The sequence below is a fragment of the Coffea eugenioides genome, chromosome 11 (genome assembly GCF_003713205.1).
Source record: "Coffea eugenioides isolate CCC68of chromosome 11, Ceug_1.0, whole genome shotgun sequence".
Lineage (NCBI taxonomy): Eukaryota > Viridiplantae > Streptophyta > Magnoliopsida > Gentianales > Rubiaceae > Coffea > Coffea eugenioides.
The window spans coordinates 37,206,202-37,225,106 of NC_040045.1; the positions used below are offsets into that span (position 1 = coordinate 37,206,202).

At 36.5% G+C, this 18,905-nt stretch overlaps 3 protein-coding genes across 3 annotated transcripts; all 3 read right to left on the reverse strand.

Moving 5' to 3' along the window:
• Positions 1-8,074: 8,074 nt before the first annotated feature.
• On the reverse strand, positions 8,075-9,223 carry LOC113752482 (LRR receptor-like serine/threonine-protein kinase RCH1). The gene has a single exon (XM_027296593.1). The coding sequence runs from the start codon at positions 9,221-9,223 to the stop codon at positions 8,075-8,077; it is 1,149 nt and encodes a 382-aa protein (XP_027152394.1).
• A 1,410-nt stretch (positions 9,224-10,633) lies between these two features.
• Positions 10,634-11,596, reverse strand: LOC113752483 (receptor-like protein 35). Its single transcript, XM_027296594.1, has one exon. It carries the CDS (start codon positions 11,594-11,596, stop codon positions 10,634-10,636), a length of 963 nt encoding a protein of 320 aa, XP_027152395.1.
• A 6,523-nt stretch (positions 11,597-18,119) lies between these two features.
• LOC113752484 (receptor kinase-like protein Xa21) lies at positions 18,120-18,836 on the reverse strand. The gene is made up of 2 exons (XM_027296595.1): positions 18,611-18,836; positions 18,120-18,472 (listed from the first exon to the last, which is right to left on the reverse strand). Exons 1-2 carry the CDS (start codon positions 18,834-18,836, stop codon positions 18,120-18,122), a joined length of 579 nt encoding a protein of 192 aa, XP_027152396.1.
• Between the last annotated feature and the right edge of the window lie 69 nt (positions 18,837-18,905).

Sequence of the window (18,905 nt, forward strand, 5' to 3'; positions counted from 1 at the left end):
TAGGCAGAAAAGAAAATGAAAGATTGATTGAGAATATTTATCCGTTTGACAATTTAGAAATCACGCATATTAATATACAGTCGCATAAGAGTGTGGGTTGAGTTTAACACATTTGTCACTAATGGCCACATAAATATAAAGAAGGCACTAACTTGAGCTAACTCTTTCTGCGGGAATTAAACCGTCCAATATCCCCTAGCATGAGTGATGAACTCCATAATGACTTGGCCTAAGCAACTTCTTGGCTAAGCTCCCAGATGTAAAAGTTTACATTTCAAGTTTCACTAGTAGAAGATCGGCAGTCTTCTTGGCTCCTGCATACTTCTTCATCTCCAATCTTCATGCTCTGGTGAAGTTTCCTGCATTTTTCTTCCCAAAAGGCAAGGGTTAAAGATTGAGATTGCAAGTTTCCTTGAAACTAGTTAAGGTTAAAGTTGAAATAAGAGGACATCATTAAGATTCCCAAGTTACAGGTTCACTTAGCACAGTAACTGGTGCATGTACAATATGGCTCTCTACTTTATAATAGTTCTCTTTAGCAGCTGAAAGATAAGACCTGACACGCAATCACTTTGAGGAAGTTTTTGTACATTGATGCATTATCAAACGTTCGTAATTTTAACTGTAAAGCAATTAATCCGTGTAATTATCCAAGAATTGTATGTCAAATGTTCATGCCAAGTTTAATTTGGTTCACGTTTTGGTGATGGATCACATTCGGTTCTACATTCTGCTTCAGCTAAAGAGGCATCAACTTATAGCTAGTTTTCTGGCAATCCAAATTCATTAACCTTGGTAAATTTACTCTTCATTTTTGTTAGAGATTTCTTGTAAGTTAGAAGCATTGGATGCATTATTAGAAATTTAGCCAATTTGTAATCATGGCCTTCCCCTTGGGATTGCCCCAACTTAGTACCTTAAGGTTCATATTTGGCACATATTGCCTCTCAAGGTTATTTTCGTGAGTATAGAACCACATTGACAACTTTTAACTGATCCTTGTGGTTGGAATTTGGAATACATATTTTCTCTATTATATTATATGTATCTCTTTTTTTTTTTTTTTTTCCGAAACGATAGAATTTTATAACTTGAGAAAGCTTTACACTTTTGGAGCAAAGGCTCCTATCTTTACAAGAGTGCATTTAGCACTACAAAGTGGCATAATTCCACTCCAAATCACAAAAATTCAACAGAGCAATTTTGCTCAAACTATAGCATAAGCTATCATTGTCATCATGCAATCTTCCAAAAGAGCACATTCGAAACCATAATGACATTTGCTTGACGTCCTCCAAGATGACATCTAATGCTGTATTACATGCTTTCCTTTTTTGGAACTGTACCATCATGTTTTTGTTTTCAAGCCTGATGTTGATTTTCCTCCATTCTTTCCTTGCTGCCTTGACCATGCATAATCTCACTGCCTCTGCCAGGTCTTGATCTTTGTTCCCTGATGATCTCTCTCTTAGTGACCAGGCTGCTATTCCTTGGTTTGCAGCATTCAAGGCTGTGATGCCAATGCCAAAGGAACTGTTTCCCTTCTGATGTTGAATTGCAATCTTCAGAGTTACCGCCTCAATGTCTGCTTGTTCCCCTTGTCCACTTTCCTGTTGCCTTCTTGTTTCTACTGTGCTCCTCCTCGGATTGTGTTGAACTGCATCCAGGTACTCCTTCCATTCCGTAGTTGCCTTTTCACTTACTTTAAAAGGCTCCTTTTGCAGTGAGTTGAAAACTCTTGCATTTCTAGCTTTCCAAATCTGCCATAGCACATTAACTGTTAAGGCTATGTGCTCATCCCCTTCGTTCCTAGCTCTTGCATTCATCATCATATTCCACCACTGTTTGAAGCATCCAGTTTGGTCTTGAAGTCCATCCCATTGTACCAGTGCAAATTTCCATATTTCTTTTGCTTTCTTACACTGCAATAGTACATGCTCGATAGTCTCCATATTCTCTCCACACCCACAGCATATTGGATCTCCTTTTCTTGTTCTGTTGAAAATCTGAGCCTTGACTGGAAGTCCATTGTTGATGCATTTCCACACAAATATTTTCATTTTGTGTTTGATAGGCATCTTCCATAGAGCTTCCCACAGTTCCTTGTTTGATTGTTGATAACTGCATCCTTCCTCTCTGCTTCGTTTTGCCTTTTTGTCCCTTTCTTTTTGTTGCAGGATTTTGTATCCATTTGCCACTGTGTATTGACCATTGTTGTTGTGCTTCCATATCATTCTATCTTCTTGGTCAGACCAGCTTATTGGAATGCTCAAAATGTGTTCTGCATCTTCCTTGTGAAAAACCTTGTAAATCAGATTTATGTTCCACCTGTGTTGGACCATGAGTTGTGAGACTTTTTTCAATTCACTGCCCTCTGGTTTCTGTGTCCTTATCCTTCCATCTCTACCATTGTTGATCCATTTGTCATCCCAGATGTTAGTGCCTTTTCCGTTTCCCACTTTCTTTTGACAGCCATCTTTGATCACCTCTCTAGCACTCATAAGACTTTGCCAAATCCAGGATGCATTCTTTGGCACTTTTCCTTCTAACACTGACCCTCCTGGGAAGTATTTCTCCTTCAATACTTTACTTACCAAAAGATTTGGTTGTGTCATTATTCTCCATACCTGTTTTGCTAGCAAAGCTTTATTGAACATTTGAATATCCTTGAATCCCATCCCACCCTCTGCCTTGCTTCTGGTGAATTTGTCCCATGCTATCCAATGTTGCTTGTCCTTCAGTTCTTTTTGTCCCCACCAACATCTTGCCATCATGGAGCTAATTTCCTTACAAAGCTTCCTAGGGAGTTTATAACAGGACATTGCATACGTAGGAGTAGCCATTGTCACTGCTTTCATCAAGGTTTCTTTCCCAGCAGTGCTTAGCAATTTTGTCTTCCAGTGGTCCATTTTCTTTCTGATCTTGTCCTTTATGAAGCCAAATATTTGATCTTTGGTCCTTGTGATGATCATAGGCAGCCCAAGATATTTCCCTTGACTCACTGCCTGGATCTTTCCCAGCTCCATTTTTATTGAATCCTTTGTTTTCTGATCAGTATTTTTGCTGAAAAAAACTGAGGATTTCTCCAGGTTGATAAGCTGGCCTGAAGCTGCCTCGTACTTTTCTAGAATTGTCTTCAATTCATTGGCCTCCTGTTGACCTGCTTTGCTCAATATCAGTGAATCATCTGCAAAAAAAAGATGAGTTAGTGCAGGTCCATATTTGCTGATCTTCATGCCTTTCATTTTTTGAGTTGCCTCTGCTTTCCTTAGCAGACTTGAGAATCCTTCTGAGCAAATTAGGAACAGGTAAGGTGACAGAGGGTCACCTTGCCTTAGCCCTCTTTCTGGCTTTACGAACTCTCTTGCTTCTCCATTAACACTGAAAGAGTAAGACACAGTAGTAATGCATTTCATTATCCACTTTATCCAGATTTCACAGAAGCCCATTTTTCTCATCATAGCTCTCAAGTAATCCCATTCGACCCTATCATAGGCTTTAGACATATCCAATTTTACAGCCATGCATCCCATATGCCCTTTCTTTTTATTTTTCAGATTGTGAAGAAACTCATGAGCTAGGATAACATTATCAAGAATTTGTCTGACTGCCACAAAAGCTGATTGGTTTTTGCTTATGCACATGTCTAACACAGGTTTAAGACGATTGACTAGGATTTTTGAGATGATTTTGTATAAAACAGAACACAAACTAATAGGCCTATAATGCATTAATCCAGTAGGAATGGGAATTTTGGGAATCAGAGACACCAGAGTATGGTTTATGGATTTGAGCATGTGACCTGAATGAAAAAAAGCTTGAATTGCCTCAACAATGTCATTTTTAATGATTTCCCAATAAGTCTGGTAAAAAAGGGGTGACATTCCATCATTGCCCGGAGCTTTATTGGGATTCATTGAAAACACAGCTGTCCTAATTTCATGTTCGTCCACAGGTCTGACAAGGATTCTGTTCATTTGATCTGTGATTTTTGTTGGAATCCCCTCAAGTATCTCCTGAATGCTATTCTTTCTTGTTGGTGTCTTTGATGCAGTGAATAACTGTCTATAGTATTTGGCTATTTCCTGTCCCACTGCTTCCTCCGAATCTGTCCAGCTCCCATCCTCTTTCTGCAATTGGTTCATTCTATTTGCTCTTCTTCTTCCATTAACAACTGCATGAAAGTATTTAGAATTCTTGTCCCCCTCCCTCAGCCATTGCAATCTTGCCTTTTGACTCCAGAATTTTTCTTCTTCCTGGTATGCCTCTTTCAATTGTTTTTTCAAAGACCTCACTTCCTCTTTGGCCAGCTTCCTCTCCTGCCCCCTTTTTCCTTCTAACTTGCATTTGATCTCATCTATCTTTTTTTTGGTATTACCAATCTTGTTTTTGTGCCATTTCAAAAGACATATCCTGCAATTTGTGATTTTCTTTGTAACCTTAAACATTCTGGATCCTTCACATTGAGTTTTCCAGGCCTCTTTGACTACCTGGTATCCATCTTCATATTGCACCCATCTTTTATCAAAAAAGAATCTTTTTTTCCTCCTTTTATTTGCTGGGCATGTGTCTAGCAGTAGAATACTATGGTCTGATGCCCAATTTTCAACATGTGTGCATTTTGCATTGTGGAACACCTCGAGCCACTCAGGGGAGCATAAGCCTCTGTCTAGTCTTTCTTTTATTTCCACTTCTTCATCCCAGCTATTCCTCCATGTCCATGGGACTCCTTCAAATCCTATATCCACCAAATTGTTCCTGTTGATGAATTCTCTGAAATCTCTAAAAGTCCATTCTTCCCTGTTCCTTCCACCCCATTTTTCCTCCTTACACCTTATATCATTGAAGTCTCCTATAATCATCACTTTCTCACCCCATAGTCTTTTCCTTTCAGTTAACATGGTCCATTGTTGTTTCCTCACCTGTCTATCACAGCTGGCGTAGATTGCTATTATCCTCCAATTCACTCTTGTTTCATCATCTTCTATCAAAGCTTCAATGGTGAATTCAGTATGCTGAAGTTCCTTTATATGAACCGCATCAGTCCAAAATAATGCCATTCCGCCAGCCTTATTGACTGCATCCACTATATAGCAGTTCTCCATGCCCATTTTTTTTTTAAGTTTAAGCATCATAGTTTCCTTATTTTTCGTTTCACTCATCATGATCATGTTAGGGGAGAGGAGCTTTTTAAACTCCCTCAGTTGGGGAACTGTCAAGGGGCTCCCTGCTCCTTGACAATTCCACACCATTATCTTCATGGACCACTGGGGGACCAGTTAAGGCTGATCCCCATCCCTTCCCCTTGTGATCCACTCTGGTTATTTGCATTTTCACATCTTAACTTCTTACCTGTCTGTTCCTGTTCTGAGTACTCTTCCATTTCTTCATCCCTTAACTGAAATTTCCTTTTTCCCAGTTCTTGAGGTTCATTCTGTTGTGCTGTGATATCCCTCAAAGGTTGTTTTTGTCTGTATTGCATTTTGATTCCTCGTCTGTTCCTCCCTGTTCCTTTTGATTTCAGTTCCTCACCTGCCTCTTTTGTGCCTGAATCTACTTGCATGTGTTCTGTATCTTTATTTTTGTTCCCCACTAGCAAGTCAGTGTTAGATCCTTCTTTTGTTATCTCCTGCATCACTGCATTCACTGGCTTCTGCATTAATGGAGTGTTCATCCTTTGTTCCATTTGATTGTCAACAGAATCCGTTATCCTCCCTTCATCCTCTTCCTGCTCCCAACTCAATTGACCTTTCCCCATCATCTGCTTTTCTCCATCTTCTTTACCACTGTTCCACTCTGGAAGCACCCGTGATGTGGTAGGTTCTACATTCCTGTCTCCTTCTTTTCCATGTCCCCTGTTACCCACTGCCCTATACTCCCCTATAAGTTCCTTCTGTGGTTCTGGGGGGCTTTGAAACTTAGGGATGAGTTCTCCATTCCTATAGAACCAATGTTGTTTATCATTACCCTTACTGTGAGAGTGAGTAGTTTCCTTTTGGGGCGACAGTTTCCCTCCCCCTGCTCTCATCCAAGGGCCATATTGGTTCTCACTCTGTCCTCTACTTATTATAATTTGTGTCTTGCAGCTTCTCTCACTATGACCAATCAATCCACAATGGTAGCAAAAGTCTGGGCTTCTTTCATATTTAAACTGTAACCATTTATATCCCCCCTCTAGTTTCACAGCTGTTCCTCTAGGCAGGGGTTGGCTTAAGTCCACTGTAACCCACAGTTTCAAATGTTTCCCTTTTTTTCCTCCCCCTTGTGGTATGATTACCTCCTTTACTTCTGCAAATATACTCCCAATTTTCCTTCCCACTTCCTTGGCAATCCAGTGTATCGGCAAATTCCATACCTGTACCCATAATGGAGCTAAGTTAAAAGCTTCTTCATCTTCTTCAATCCCTGCTCTCCATGGTCTAAGAACCAGGATCTGATTATCCATGATCCACGGACCTCCATTTAGGATTTTTTCCCTTTCTTCCACTCTCGAGATAAGAAACTGGAACAAATTTGGTCCCAGTTCTGTTATCCTCAGCTCCTTTGGATACCCCCATGCCGCTGTCACAAACTTCTTTACTCCTGTAAAATTTGCTACTTTTTCCCCCTTAATTCGTCCAATCAAACTATTCTGGCATTCCAGTATTCCACAATCAGCATCCTTTGCATCTAATACAGCCCCCTGCATTTCTGACAATGACAACGCAAATCTTTGAACTATTTCTGCCAGGTCGTCCTCCATTGCTTGTCGTTCGAATACTTAGGGAATTCTTCCGTAATCACAGACAAAAGTCACAGATCCAAACACACCTAAACTAATAAAACTAGGACAGCAAGACAAATTAACACAAAGTAAACTTCAGTTCATATAGGGCACTTCCCCACAACTAACAAAAAAAACACAAGCTGACAAAGAAAAAGCTTATAAAAAGCGAATAAAAGAAGAAAAGAGCAAAGACTGAAAGAAACACCGAAGCTATCAAGGTTAACGGTTTAAGGACATCCTAGCTCATGAGAACAACACCAGGTTATGGGTCATAGCTGTAAACTAGAATGTTTACCGCCTATTTAGTAGCCTTTATTTCTTCCCTGCTTTCGGACCTGCATATCCTGCAACTAGCCGCAACGAGATGGTCATCTGTATTGTTTCTGGTTATACAACTCCTCTGTTTCTTGGGTTTTCTGGAGAAGCTCCAACTAGTCCCTCTGTATACTAGTCTCTGGGAGAAAAGTATTCCAGACGGAGCCTAGAGTTTTCCTCACGATGATTCTGATGTAAAAGCCTGAGGATCAGTGTTCTTGGATCTCACAGTGGTGATGGTGTTGTTTGCTGAAATTTTAGAGCGCAATTGTTTTTTTGAAAGTTTGAAGTTTTGGAATTTTGAAAAGCTCCCACCTTGGGGAGAGAATCTCAAACTAGAGAGAGAAAGCCACTACGTAGAGAGTGGTATTGAATGAACTATTTATTATATTATATGTATCTCAATGTGCAAGTTATCTATCAAATGTGCGTCTGTCAAAAATAAATTAATTGATTCCCACTTTACAGTTCACAAAGTTGAGTGACCAGACCAATTGAGACAAGGCCCAATTATTGGGGCATAAACAGAGATACCTTCTCGAATATGTGAAGCCAAAAAAAATGGTGGTCCAAGCATGGCAATTAGCAAATTAGGCCCAAAACAGAAAAATAAAATATAAGTGAAAATTCTTTTATTTAGTACATTTTGGTTCCAAGTGGAGTTTTTTTTTTTCTTTTTTGAAAAACCAAGTGGAGCTCTAAACAAAGTCAAGATTGAGCGGAGAACAGCCACCATCTTTGCCCATCATCGAGTTGATAAATCACTCGATTAAGTTTAAATTTGAGCTACATAGCAGCCCTTTTTCGGCTATTCCATTGGGGATGGAATGGCCCAGATAAACGGTTTTGTGATTTTAAGCCCATGTATATGAATTGGTTCAATTCGATTGTCCAAACAAATTGAACCTAAAAGCCCATTTGTGCATCTATTAACCCCGTGAAATTTGCAACTAAATGGGCTGCTTCGTTATGTATACAATAAAAAAAAAATATTTAGAGATGAGTCGGAGCTAGAGTTTTCTTTCTCAACTTTGACCGCATCAAAAAAATTGAAATCACCAAGGCTAATATGACAGATCCTGATGTCAACAGAACAATCATGACTATCCTTTTTGTCCTTGATTCATGCTCAAATGTACTTGCACAAGGTTGGAGCCAAGGAGCACCACACAATGCTTCATTTGAGAGAAAAGATAGGTTCGTGAAATTTGCGAACGGCCCTCCATGAGGAATTGGTCCTCTCAATCTGTTGTAAGACACATTAAAGTATTGGAGATCTGGCAGTATCTGTAATGAGTTGGGAATTTCACCTTCCAGATTGTTAAAAGATAGATCCAAATGCCGTAACTGCAACATATTCTTCATGGAATCTGGTATCCAACCTTGTAGCTTGTTACGTTCCAAGGAGAGTTCTTGCAAATCCTGTAGTGCTCCAATAGTGCTGGGTATCCTACCCAAGTATTGATTATTTGAAAGGTTCAAATAGACTAATGCCTTCAAGTTTCCAATTTCAGCAGGCAAAGAACCTGTCAAATAATTTCCTGACATGTCTAGCTCCAAAATATATCTGAGGCTCCAAAAGCTTGTTGGTATCATAGAACTTAAATTGTTAGAATTGAGATAAACATATCTGAGTCTTGTAATGTTTCCTAAACAAGAAGGCACCACACCAGAGAGCATATTTTGTCCAAGTCTTAATTCTCCTAAGTTCAGCAAATTACAAAATTCACTTGGAATAGCACCTAGTATTTGATTGTTGCTTAGATCTATCCTCTGAAGCTTCAAGAACCATTTGATTGGAGTTGGAATTAACCCTGTCAAACTATTGTTTTCAAAGAACAGTTCTACTAAGTTGCTCAAATTACCAATCGAACTTGGAATTTCACTTATGATTCCACAACTACCTGCATGAAAGGATTCGAGTGAGCTAGAAAGATTTCCTATAGACTTTGGAAGGAAGCCATTCACAGGATTCTCATCTATCCACAACCTTCTTAAATGTTTGCAATTTGACAGGGATATGATGAAGCTCAACTCTTTGGGTAGCGAGTCCTCAGAAAAATCATTTTGCCATAAACTTAACTTTTCCAGTAATCTCATGTTTCCAAGAGAATGAGGAATTGCACCAGTAAAATGGTTCATACCAAGGTCTAGTATTCTGAGCCTAGAAGCATTTGAGATAGATGTTAGTATAATTCCAGTGAATTCATTTCCCCCAAGGAAGAGTTCCTCAAGATTGGGTAAGGAAGCACCTATAGTTGATGGAAGTTCGCCTGATAAATCATTCTCCGCGAGAGAAATAACTCGTACAGTTGAACTATTGAAAAGTTTCAGCGGGATGGGACCTCTCAACCTATTCAACCCCAAGTTTAGTACTTCCAACTTGCTAAGATTACCAACCTCTAGAGGTATTATACCTGACAAATCAAATTGGTAAGAAAAAAATGAGTCATTTGACTTGAAACAATTTGTTGAGATAGGGAAGTAATGAGAAGACAGACACATAGTGGATGCAAGTTTTTGATACAGAATGATAAAGACGAGTTCAAGTAAATCCATGTTTTTTTTTTTTGGGTAAAGTTAATCCATGTTACTTAGCATATGATAATAAATATTTTCATTTAACTTGAATTATGTGTTGGCTTGTTGTATTTATGTACTTTCTTTTTTCCTGTTTTTTGAACTTCAAGAATTGTAATAGTCGATGCTAATGAAATAATTGGTGGGACGTACAAATATTTCCACTGGCACAAGTACTTTGAATATGATGATGTCTTCCATCTAAGAACGTAAGGTAAGATGAAATAATAAAGTAAATCTTAGAGAAAACTCTTCTGATAATGCAATAATAAAATAGATCTTATTTCAAAACGTTTGAAGCTTTTTACCTGTCATATTGGCACTCCTTATGTCTAGTGTCTCCAAATTATAGAGATTGTCAATGACTTTTGGAATTTCACCTGCCAATAAATCATGACATGACAAGAAAATTAATTAAAGGAAGTATTCCCCAATATTTCTAAAGTAATTAGCCTCTGCCAACAGCATTCTTTTTTATGTAAATGTTTCATGTGAATTATAAATTTAGTCTCAAAACCTAATGAAAATTCATAATTCATGCAATAAACTTACATCAATTAGTCATGGATGACAATTGCCGATTATAGCTACAAAATTTAGAAATTTTTATTGAGTAAAGAAGATTATTTTTCCTTTTTGACAAAATAAGGAAGCAAGTTAAGAAATAAGAAAAATCAAACAATTCAGTTTGAAATGAATAAAGATAACGTACAGGATGCGGCCAAAACTAAACATACTTTCAAGTATGAAATAAAACAAGAAAGAAGGATGAATTGACATTATGTACGTTAGGGTAGAGTTGTCTTTTTTGCAAAGAAAAATGATTAATTTGAATGAATTTCATCTAAAGTAGAAAGAAGTTAAATGTAATATTTGAAGCCGCATGGCAGTTAGATGGCACATTACCACCGCATGAGGGTCTTTTTTTTTTTTTTTTTAAAAATTTTCCCAATTTTTTTAGTGCAAGTATCTCTACCAAAAGTATTTCAAACATATACAAGAACAAAGTGAAGTTGGCAGCTTACCTGTCAGGTCGTTCCCACCCAAATATGAAACTGTAAGCGTGGTTAGATTCCAAAAGTCTTTTGTTATATATCCTCGGAATTTGTTGTATGACAAGGATAAAACTTGGAGTCCTGAGCATTCTCCGATGTCTGATGGAATTTCACCTTCGAAGTAATTCCATGATAAGTAAAGCCCTTGGAGTTGTGGTAGATAATCACAGATATGTGCTGGAAGGTAACCCGATAAGCTATTACTCGTAAAGCCAATAAATTGCAATGAGGAGAGGTTAAACAGAGCCTGTGGCAGAGGGCCTACAAGTTGGTTAGATTCAATTTCCAAAACTCTCAATTTTGGTAGAGCCCTGAATTCTTCTGAAAGGTTTCCCGTAAAGAAGTTGAAACCCAACCCAATGACCTCTAACTTTGTGAAATTAGAGAGCCTGCCTGATAATGAACCTGAAAATCCGTTATATCGGAAGGATAAGTATCGGATTGCAGTTAAAGCTCCCAACCATGAAGGAAGTTCTCCCTCAAAGTTATTACCTTCCAAGTTGATGTACTTCAATCGGCGCAGACGAGATAGCTCGGTTGGAAGATGTCCATGAAAGCTGTTATTCCTAACATTCAACCTGACGAGAAAAGAAAGATTTCCCAATTGTGGAGGTATCGTTCCCGCAATTCCCATGTAAGAAAGGTCAATGGCTGCGACTCTGTGATGACGAGCATTACAAGTGATTCCAATCCAGTTGCAAACAGAGGTAGAAGTGGACCAGTTGGTTGGAATGATCCTTTGAGGATCGAAAATGGCGGCTTTGAAGGCAAGAAGAGCATTCAGATCAACAGTGTTGTTTTGGTTGCTGGCTACAATTATGCTAGTTGCGATAAAGTGCAAGGCTAAAGCTCCAACGAAAAGAAAATAAGTTCTCTGCATTGCTTATAGAGGCAAATAAAACTTGAGGAATGCCAAACAAAAGGTAAATAAAACACAAGCATACATTGTGACATTGGGCAGGAGTTATATAGGCATATACTTGGGGTTGAGTTAAAATGTTTCCACGAGGAAGTGACAAGGTTTTGACAAATTGAAGATCCTCATTTGTTCAACTAGGCTCAATTTTGATATGTTTGCTAGTTTAAATTCTTTTCTTCTTTTAGATTTATGGAAAATCTGTTTCTCAATTTGGTGAATTTATGGAAAATCTCTATATTACGCTTTTTTTTTTTTTTATGTATTCTTCAACTTTTGAGCAATTGATATGACAAGCAATCATATTCTAGCGTTCTATGTGGCAAAATTGAATTTTGAGTATAACAATTTTCCAGGAATGATGAAAGGGATACTACTCCAAGCCAAGGTAAAATTATTATGTGTTTGAAAATCTCTATACAAAAATAAAAAAAAGAAGAGCAAGTGTCCTAAGCCTCCATGGGCCATTGTGTCGAAACACAAGTTTTTGCCAAGAACTACTCTAGTCTAAGCCCCTAGACTTATACATGAAAGGAAGGCAGTTGACTGGAAACTCTTGTATGGATTTAGTCTACGGTACAAGTGGGTTAATCACGTTTATCTTTTGGTTAAATGACCAAATGAGCCCTTCGGTTGACCAAATTACATTTACCCCTGTATATGATTGTGCTCAAGCCCAACTCACGGAATCATATAAAGCGAAAAATGCACTACTAATCATCAATGTTTGGTTCGCGTACCAAATTGGTCTTCTTCACGATATCATCCTTCAGTGCAGAACCACTAGTCTTGCTCAAGACTCAAGATGGTTATTGTAACGTCAAATGACTTTCACTCAAATGACTTGGGACAAATTGCTGTTTAGAATACTCCATAACTTTATTATTACTTGGAAAAAGACCCCATCGGTGACCAAGTCCAAATGCAAGGCATAAATTTTCCCCTGCAAGTAAAAGGAAAGGACCGAAATACAAGTAATTCAAGACCAGATATTAATTATCATATACGAACACTCTTTTCCAATTTACTTTTTTTTGTGTTAAATTAACTCTTCTATACCTTTGTTTTTAAAAATCTTTTGCAGCTGATTGTTTTGTAAGGTAATCGGTATCACAAGCAAATCTATATTTGGCCATAATCGATGTTTGAACATCTGAATCTTCCACCAATGATGGAATGGAATATGGACATTACTCCATGCGAAGATAAATATCTTTATAATTTGGGCAACTTCCATATGAAAATAAAGCAGGTGTTTGGTAAATGGGTATGAGAGTGTGTGTGAGTCTATACATATATATATATATATGTGTATATATATATATATATATATATTGTTTGGTAGACCACTATGGAAATGAAAGTGTTACATTTTCTTCTTCATCATTTCTTACTTATAGCTTGAATTTCAAAAAAATTAGCTCTTAAATAGAATGAATTTCATTCCACTCCTTAACCAGACAAGTAAGGGAAAATAACCAAGATGTATACTCATAATGAGCTCTGCAATTCCAATCTCAATTTTGATTCCAGAATTTGAATCAAACACTTCCTAAATGGTTAAAGAAGAGAAGACTGAAGACTTGTTCAAGTATTTTAATTATCCTCTTAACTGTCTCACCTCGTGAGGGGCCTTTATTCGTGTAAGCGTATATTATGTGGAAAGAAAAAGGTTGCACCAAAAAACTTCTCACCTGGTCCCAAGTCAAGAATTGACGCGTTATTCATTTTATTTCTGCTATTTCCTTTCAAGAAAGACCACAAACTGAGAAGCGAAGCTATTAAAGTTTGCATTTTCCAATTGACTAAAAGGCATTGGACCATAATACTCTTGTACGAATCCAGTCCGCGCTTAACCAATTAATGTGGTGGAGCGTAGAAGATGATAGAATCATCGTGGATGGCCTGCTTCCGTTCATTGGTTAATGGTCAGAATCGTAAATGGCTCCATGTTACTAGAATTTCCCCAACTGGACTTTAATTATCTTCTACCCCACAAATGCATAGAAAATTTAACATTCACTTTCGTGGATTCATCTAAAACAAAATTTGTGAGAACGTCTTCTTGGAAGTGAGTAGTCCTACAGCATTGGTGTAACGGTAGATTCAAGACTTCAAATTGTACCCAATTAAGTATTGTACGTAAACATGTTTAAAAAAAATCCGGGGATCGTTTGCAATTTATACTGTTACGTGTAATGTCTCCAAAAACTTTAAGAACTCATAAATTTTGCTTTTTTCACTATGTATAATTTTACGTCAATATTGAATTTTGTTTTTGTTAAAAACTAACCTGAAGTTTTGGATTTTATTTTGTGGGGTGAACCACTTAGGGAGCTCCTACACTATTCCAATGATCAACTATTGGTCCTTTATCTATTTCAAATATTGAATTGGTCCCTCAACAATAAAAAAGTGTCAAAATGATCTCTTAATTCATTTCTACCGTTATATATATCCATGTATTTCCATCAGGATGATGCCAAAGTTTTTATTTTCCAAAAAAAGACTTCAACAATAATGCCAAGGATTTAAATACGGGGAATTTAAAGTCTGTAACATGGCCTGAGTCAAGTGTGTGATAAATGCGTTTATGTTAATTAGACGGGATAATTTTAGAAACCTCCCATGAGATTTCTAATAATTTCACTTGGCTCCCCTAAAGTTTCAAGAATTACACCTACCTCTTTTGTCCATTTAAAATGACAACACTATCCTTAATATTTTAAGAAGACTCTTTTGTTGCCATGTTTATGCAAAGGATGGATCTTATTATTATTTTTACCTTTTTCCTTCCTATTTATTTCTCTTATATTTCATTTGAAGTATAGAAGAACTATCATTGTTGTCCCTAATATCTATCCAAATTAAACTTTAAACTAGTAATATTTTTTTGATAACTTTTAATATCCTCCAATTTTTTTTATAGCTCTTTTCTTTGGTATCAAAATCAAGGATAAGTCAACAATGATTAAAACAAAATGGCCCAAAATCACTACCAAATTATGATAGTTCCACCACTAAACTAGTCCATAAATTTTTATTAAAAAAAATAGTCCATAAACTTTAAAAGAAACAAAATAGAGAAACAAAATAGCACTTTCTTCTCTATCATAAAAAGAATTTATATTCCTAGTAAAGCGTTATGAAAAATACCATACTACAACAAAAGATTTATTGTTATAATTAATTATCAAATAACAAATATTGGCATGAAAAACTTGACACTCTTTTTGTTTAGAAGAACAAATTGAATTTTGTAAGATAAGAGCATTTTAAGGTATTCATTAAATTTTTTACTCTATTTTTTGCTCAGAGCCTACATGCATTTCAATCATTCACTTGCAAGATATTTCCTGCCTACCAAGGAAGATTTATTCCTCATGTTGGACTTCGGGATAAGCGGATTCTTCTTTCCAGATAGTGATACATAGTTATGGAGACTTTTAAACACCTTTTCTTGTCAGTTGAGTCTATTTTCCCCTAATCCGGGGTTGATACTAAAGTCACCTCATATTGCCATCTTGACGAAGACCACAAGGGTAGAAATCCATGTCTCTTTTTTCCATCCGACTTTTCTAAAGTGAAGTGTAGAGAAAGATAAGTAATTATCTGAGTTTTCTGGCTCCTAGTTTGTAGGAGATAAAGGCCTTATACTAGGCCTGTAAATGGGCCTGGTCCGGGCCAAAATTCATTATTCCGGACTCGGCACACTATACCGGACCCGATCCGACCCGTTTACCCGACGGGTCTTCTACTCTATGTTCCGGATCCGGATCCGACGGGTTTCGGATCCGGGTCGGGTTTGCTTGAAAAAAATTATTACAACTTACAATTTCTAATAAATATGAGAAAAATATATATTTGTAAACTAATTTCTAACTAATACAAAAAAAATCAAATAAGAAAAGAAATCAAATTCACTTTACTCAAATACATCACTCTAATCAAATTATATTGATAAATATATATATTTTAAATTATTAATTCATTTATATCATGATCCGGGTCTAATACGGGCTGGAATACTATATTTCGTATCCGACCCGTTTTTTGTTTGACAAAACTGATCTGAATCCGGGTTCGGATAACGAAATTAAATCCCTACCCGTACCCGCAATAATTTCACGGATTCGGTCCGGGTCCGGGTCTAGACCCGGACCGTTGACAAGCCTACCTTATACTACCATTACTCACTTGACTTAGGCCTGTAGCAATTTTTTTCTTTTTTCTTATATCCTTCCTGTTAATTGGATGGAAAGGAGCGAGAAATAGATTCGAGATTTTGACCCAAGACCTAGACTTGCTAAAGGTCTTCACCTTCCCCCCTCCCCAAAAAAAAAAAAAAAAATTCTTCCCGTTGTAGTTATTATTTTTTTTCTTACATGCCCCTAGAATTTCAAGTTCGAATTGCACCATGAACTCTATCATCACTTGTGTGTGTGTGTTTTTTTTTTTCTTTCCAATTAATTGCACCATGCAGCACCCTTATTTCTTTCCCTTTGTAACCATAGTGGATATGTGGATGAAAAGCATACTTGGTTTTGATACATGTCGAATTACCAATGCACACCTTAATTGTGTGTAGTGAATAACTATCATTTTCATCGCACACCTTAATTGTGTTATTTCAGATAATTTGTAGCCTAAAATTTTTTCACATGTTTCAGTTTTGGCCAATAAGTTTACACAGTTGACAAGAATTTATTGTAAAACCATCAATACCTTTGCCAAAATTAGCAAAATAGAAGAATTACTAAAAAACATCAAAATCCATTGAGAGAATGCTTTACAAAATACTAAAGCACTGAATGGGCTCACTTGAATTCTATGGCCCAAACGTTTCTAAGCAACAAACGGGAAAGCGATAAAAAAAAAAACCATACATGGATCCATGGCCCATCCATCCGTCAGGCATCAAAGTGTGTCATGGAGTCTACACATTTAAGTCCTGAGTCCCAAAACTGAAAATTAAACCTTACAGAAATGCTAAGAATAAAAACTAATCCTATATTCCTTTGCATAAATTTTTTTTTTCTTTTTCTTTGATGGTCTGAAGAATATTTTACGGACTTGTCATGGAGAAATAAAGAGTATTTCAGAATCCAAATTTGATTCTATGAGCACTTAATCAGCCAATTTGGCGCTTGGAAGCATATACGATGTCCGTGGAACTATAATTATTTTAACTTATTTTTTAAATTTGGAGATTTATAATGTAATTTTTATTATTTTTCAGATCTGTCTTTGATATCTGTGTATGTTTGATGATGTATTTTTTGTCATTAGTGCAAATTTTAAAGAAATTATGATATTTTATCCAAAAAAAAAAACCCGGAGGGGATGGAAACGGCTGAATTCTTTTAATCTCCAATGTCAAAGGAATGTATGAATTAGATGGGGAATCCGAATCTCCAACGTCAAAGAAAATGCATGAATGAAATGTTCCCAAATCACCTACAGTCTAGTGAAGAGCTCCAACGAAAGTAATTTTTCAAAATAGAGCTACTTAACAAATGTTCCCACACAAGAAAAAATATATATTCCCACAGCTCAAGGAAATGGTACATCGTTATTATTCACAATCTCCCACCATCGTCAACACCAATTACAAATTTGAGCTTCAGGTAACGCTTAAAAAGTGTTATTAATTTCTATTAGGTAGTAATTGTTGGACATGAAACTACTTTGCTCTCTCTGTTATGTGCACCTTTAAAATGTAATTTGAAAAAAAAAAGTTTTTTTTTAACGCATGTCCAATCGACACTCGTTAACACATCCACATTCCACCCAATCTATCATGTATATATATATATATACTAACAATTACTACCATCCCTTACATTTATACATTTTTTCTAATTAATCCTTCTGCATTTTTGCACTTTTTTTTAATTAATTTTATATTTCTAAAAATCTAACATTTGAAGTACATCTTAATGAGAGCACCCATTAGACAGACCGATAAAATAAATACATGAATCTATATGCCATATGCATGCTCTGTATTTACAAATACATATGCCTACGTGTATCTCTGCATGGTGATATATATCGACGATCAATTTGTTTCTCATTTATTTGCAAAAATTGAAAAAGGGAAAGATGGATCAATAACTGAAAGTAAATAATCAACTTAATTGCAATATATGTATGTCAAACAAAAACACCAAGTAAAATGCTTGGGCTTTCATAACATATAAAATGGGATTATGAACTTGAGGTCTCCATATCTGTAAACAAACTTATTGGTAAATACAACATATCTCATTCCTGTTTTGAACCATAAGCATTTCGGTGGTGCACAAAGTCAAGACTAAGAATTCCCCAATTACATTTGCGCCTCAGAACTCTGCAACGTATTCAGGAGAAAAACGGAAGTACTACTTGAATGAATAGTAATCCTTGGATTAAGCTTTTGTTATACCGTAAGATTGAAGAAAAAGTTGCTATTGGAATATCACATAAATAATGGTTTATACCTGCTTCAAGGTACGATATCTTTGATAAACTGAAGTTTGATCTTCTGGAGCGCTCTTAGAATCTCTTTCATGTTTATTCTCTCCTCAGGAACATATGTTGTACAACTTAAACCAACTTGCAAGATAGATGATATGCATTCAATCTTCCTTTGTACCAGTCCACCTTCATGATGAAGTAAATCTACATCTATAACCTGAATGATGGAATCCGGTAAGCAATCTTGTACCCAACGCCTGAGGCTTAACTCCTCCGTAAACATCTTATCCTTCGGCTTTCTTTTTGTAAATGTTTCCATCAATGTAATCCCAAAGCTGTAAGCATCACTACTTGTTGAAACCAATCCTTCCAATCCATATTCTAGCATCAGTGTTTGAAAATCATTGTCAAAGTCTTTTTTTCAAAGTTCTTATATTGCACATACCGTACTAGTTGTTAAAATTGAAACATTAATTTGAATGACATAAAAAATTCAAAATTGTAATCAAGAAAAGTCACCTGGGGCAATATATCCAAATGTAGCAAGAGTCTTTGTTTGTACCATAGATTCTCCATCTCCCAACAACTTTGCAATTCCAAAATCACAAACATGCCCAACCATGTCTTGATCCAGTAGAATATTACTAGGCTTCAAATCACGGTGAACTATAGGAGTTGAATAACCATAATGGAGATATTCTAAACCACAAGCCACATCTATCATAACATCCAATCGTTGCTTCATGTTTAAGAAATGATGGTTTGAATGAAGCCATTTCTCAAGTCATCCATTGTGCATATATTCAAGCACCAA

Bases quoted from the DNA above. Each gene is read 5' to 3' on its own strand.
- LOC113752482 (XM_027296593.1), bottom strand. From the start codon at position 9,223: ATGAACCATTTTACTGGTGCAATTCCTCATTCTCTTGGAAACATGAGA.
- LOC113752483 (XM_027296594.1), bottom strand. From the start codon at position 11,596: ATGCAGAGAACTTATTTTCTTTTCGTTGGAGCTTTAGCCTTGCACTTT.
- LOC113752484 (XM_027296595.1), bottom strand. From the start codon at position 18,836: ATGAAGCAACGATTGGATGTTATGATAGATGTGGCTTGTGGTTTAGAA. The intron at 18,473-18,610 runs GTGACTTTTCTT...CACTGATGCTAG, and splicing joins ATTTGGATATATTGCCCCAG to AATATGGATTGGAAGGATTG.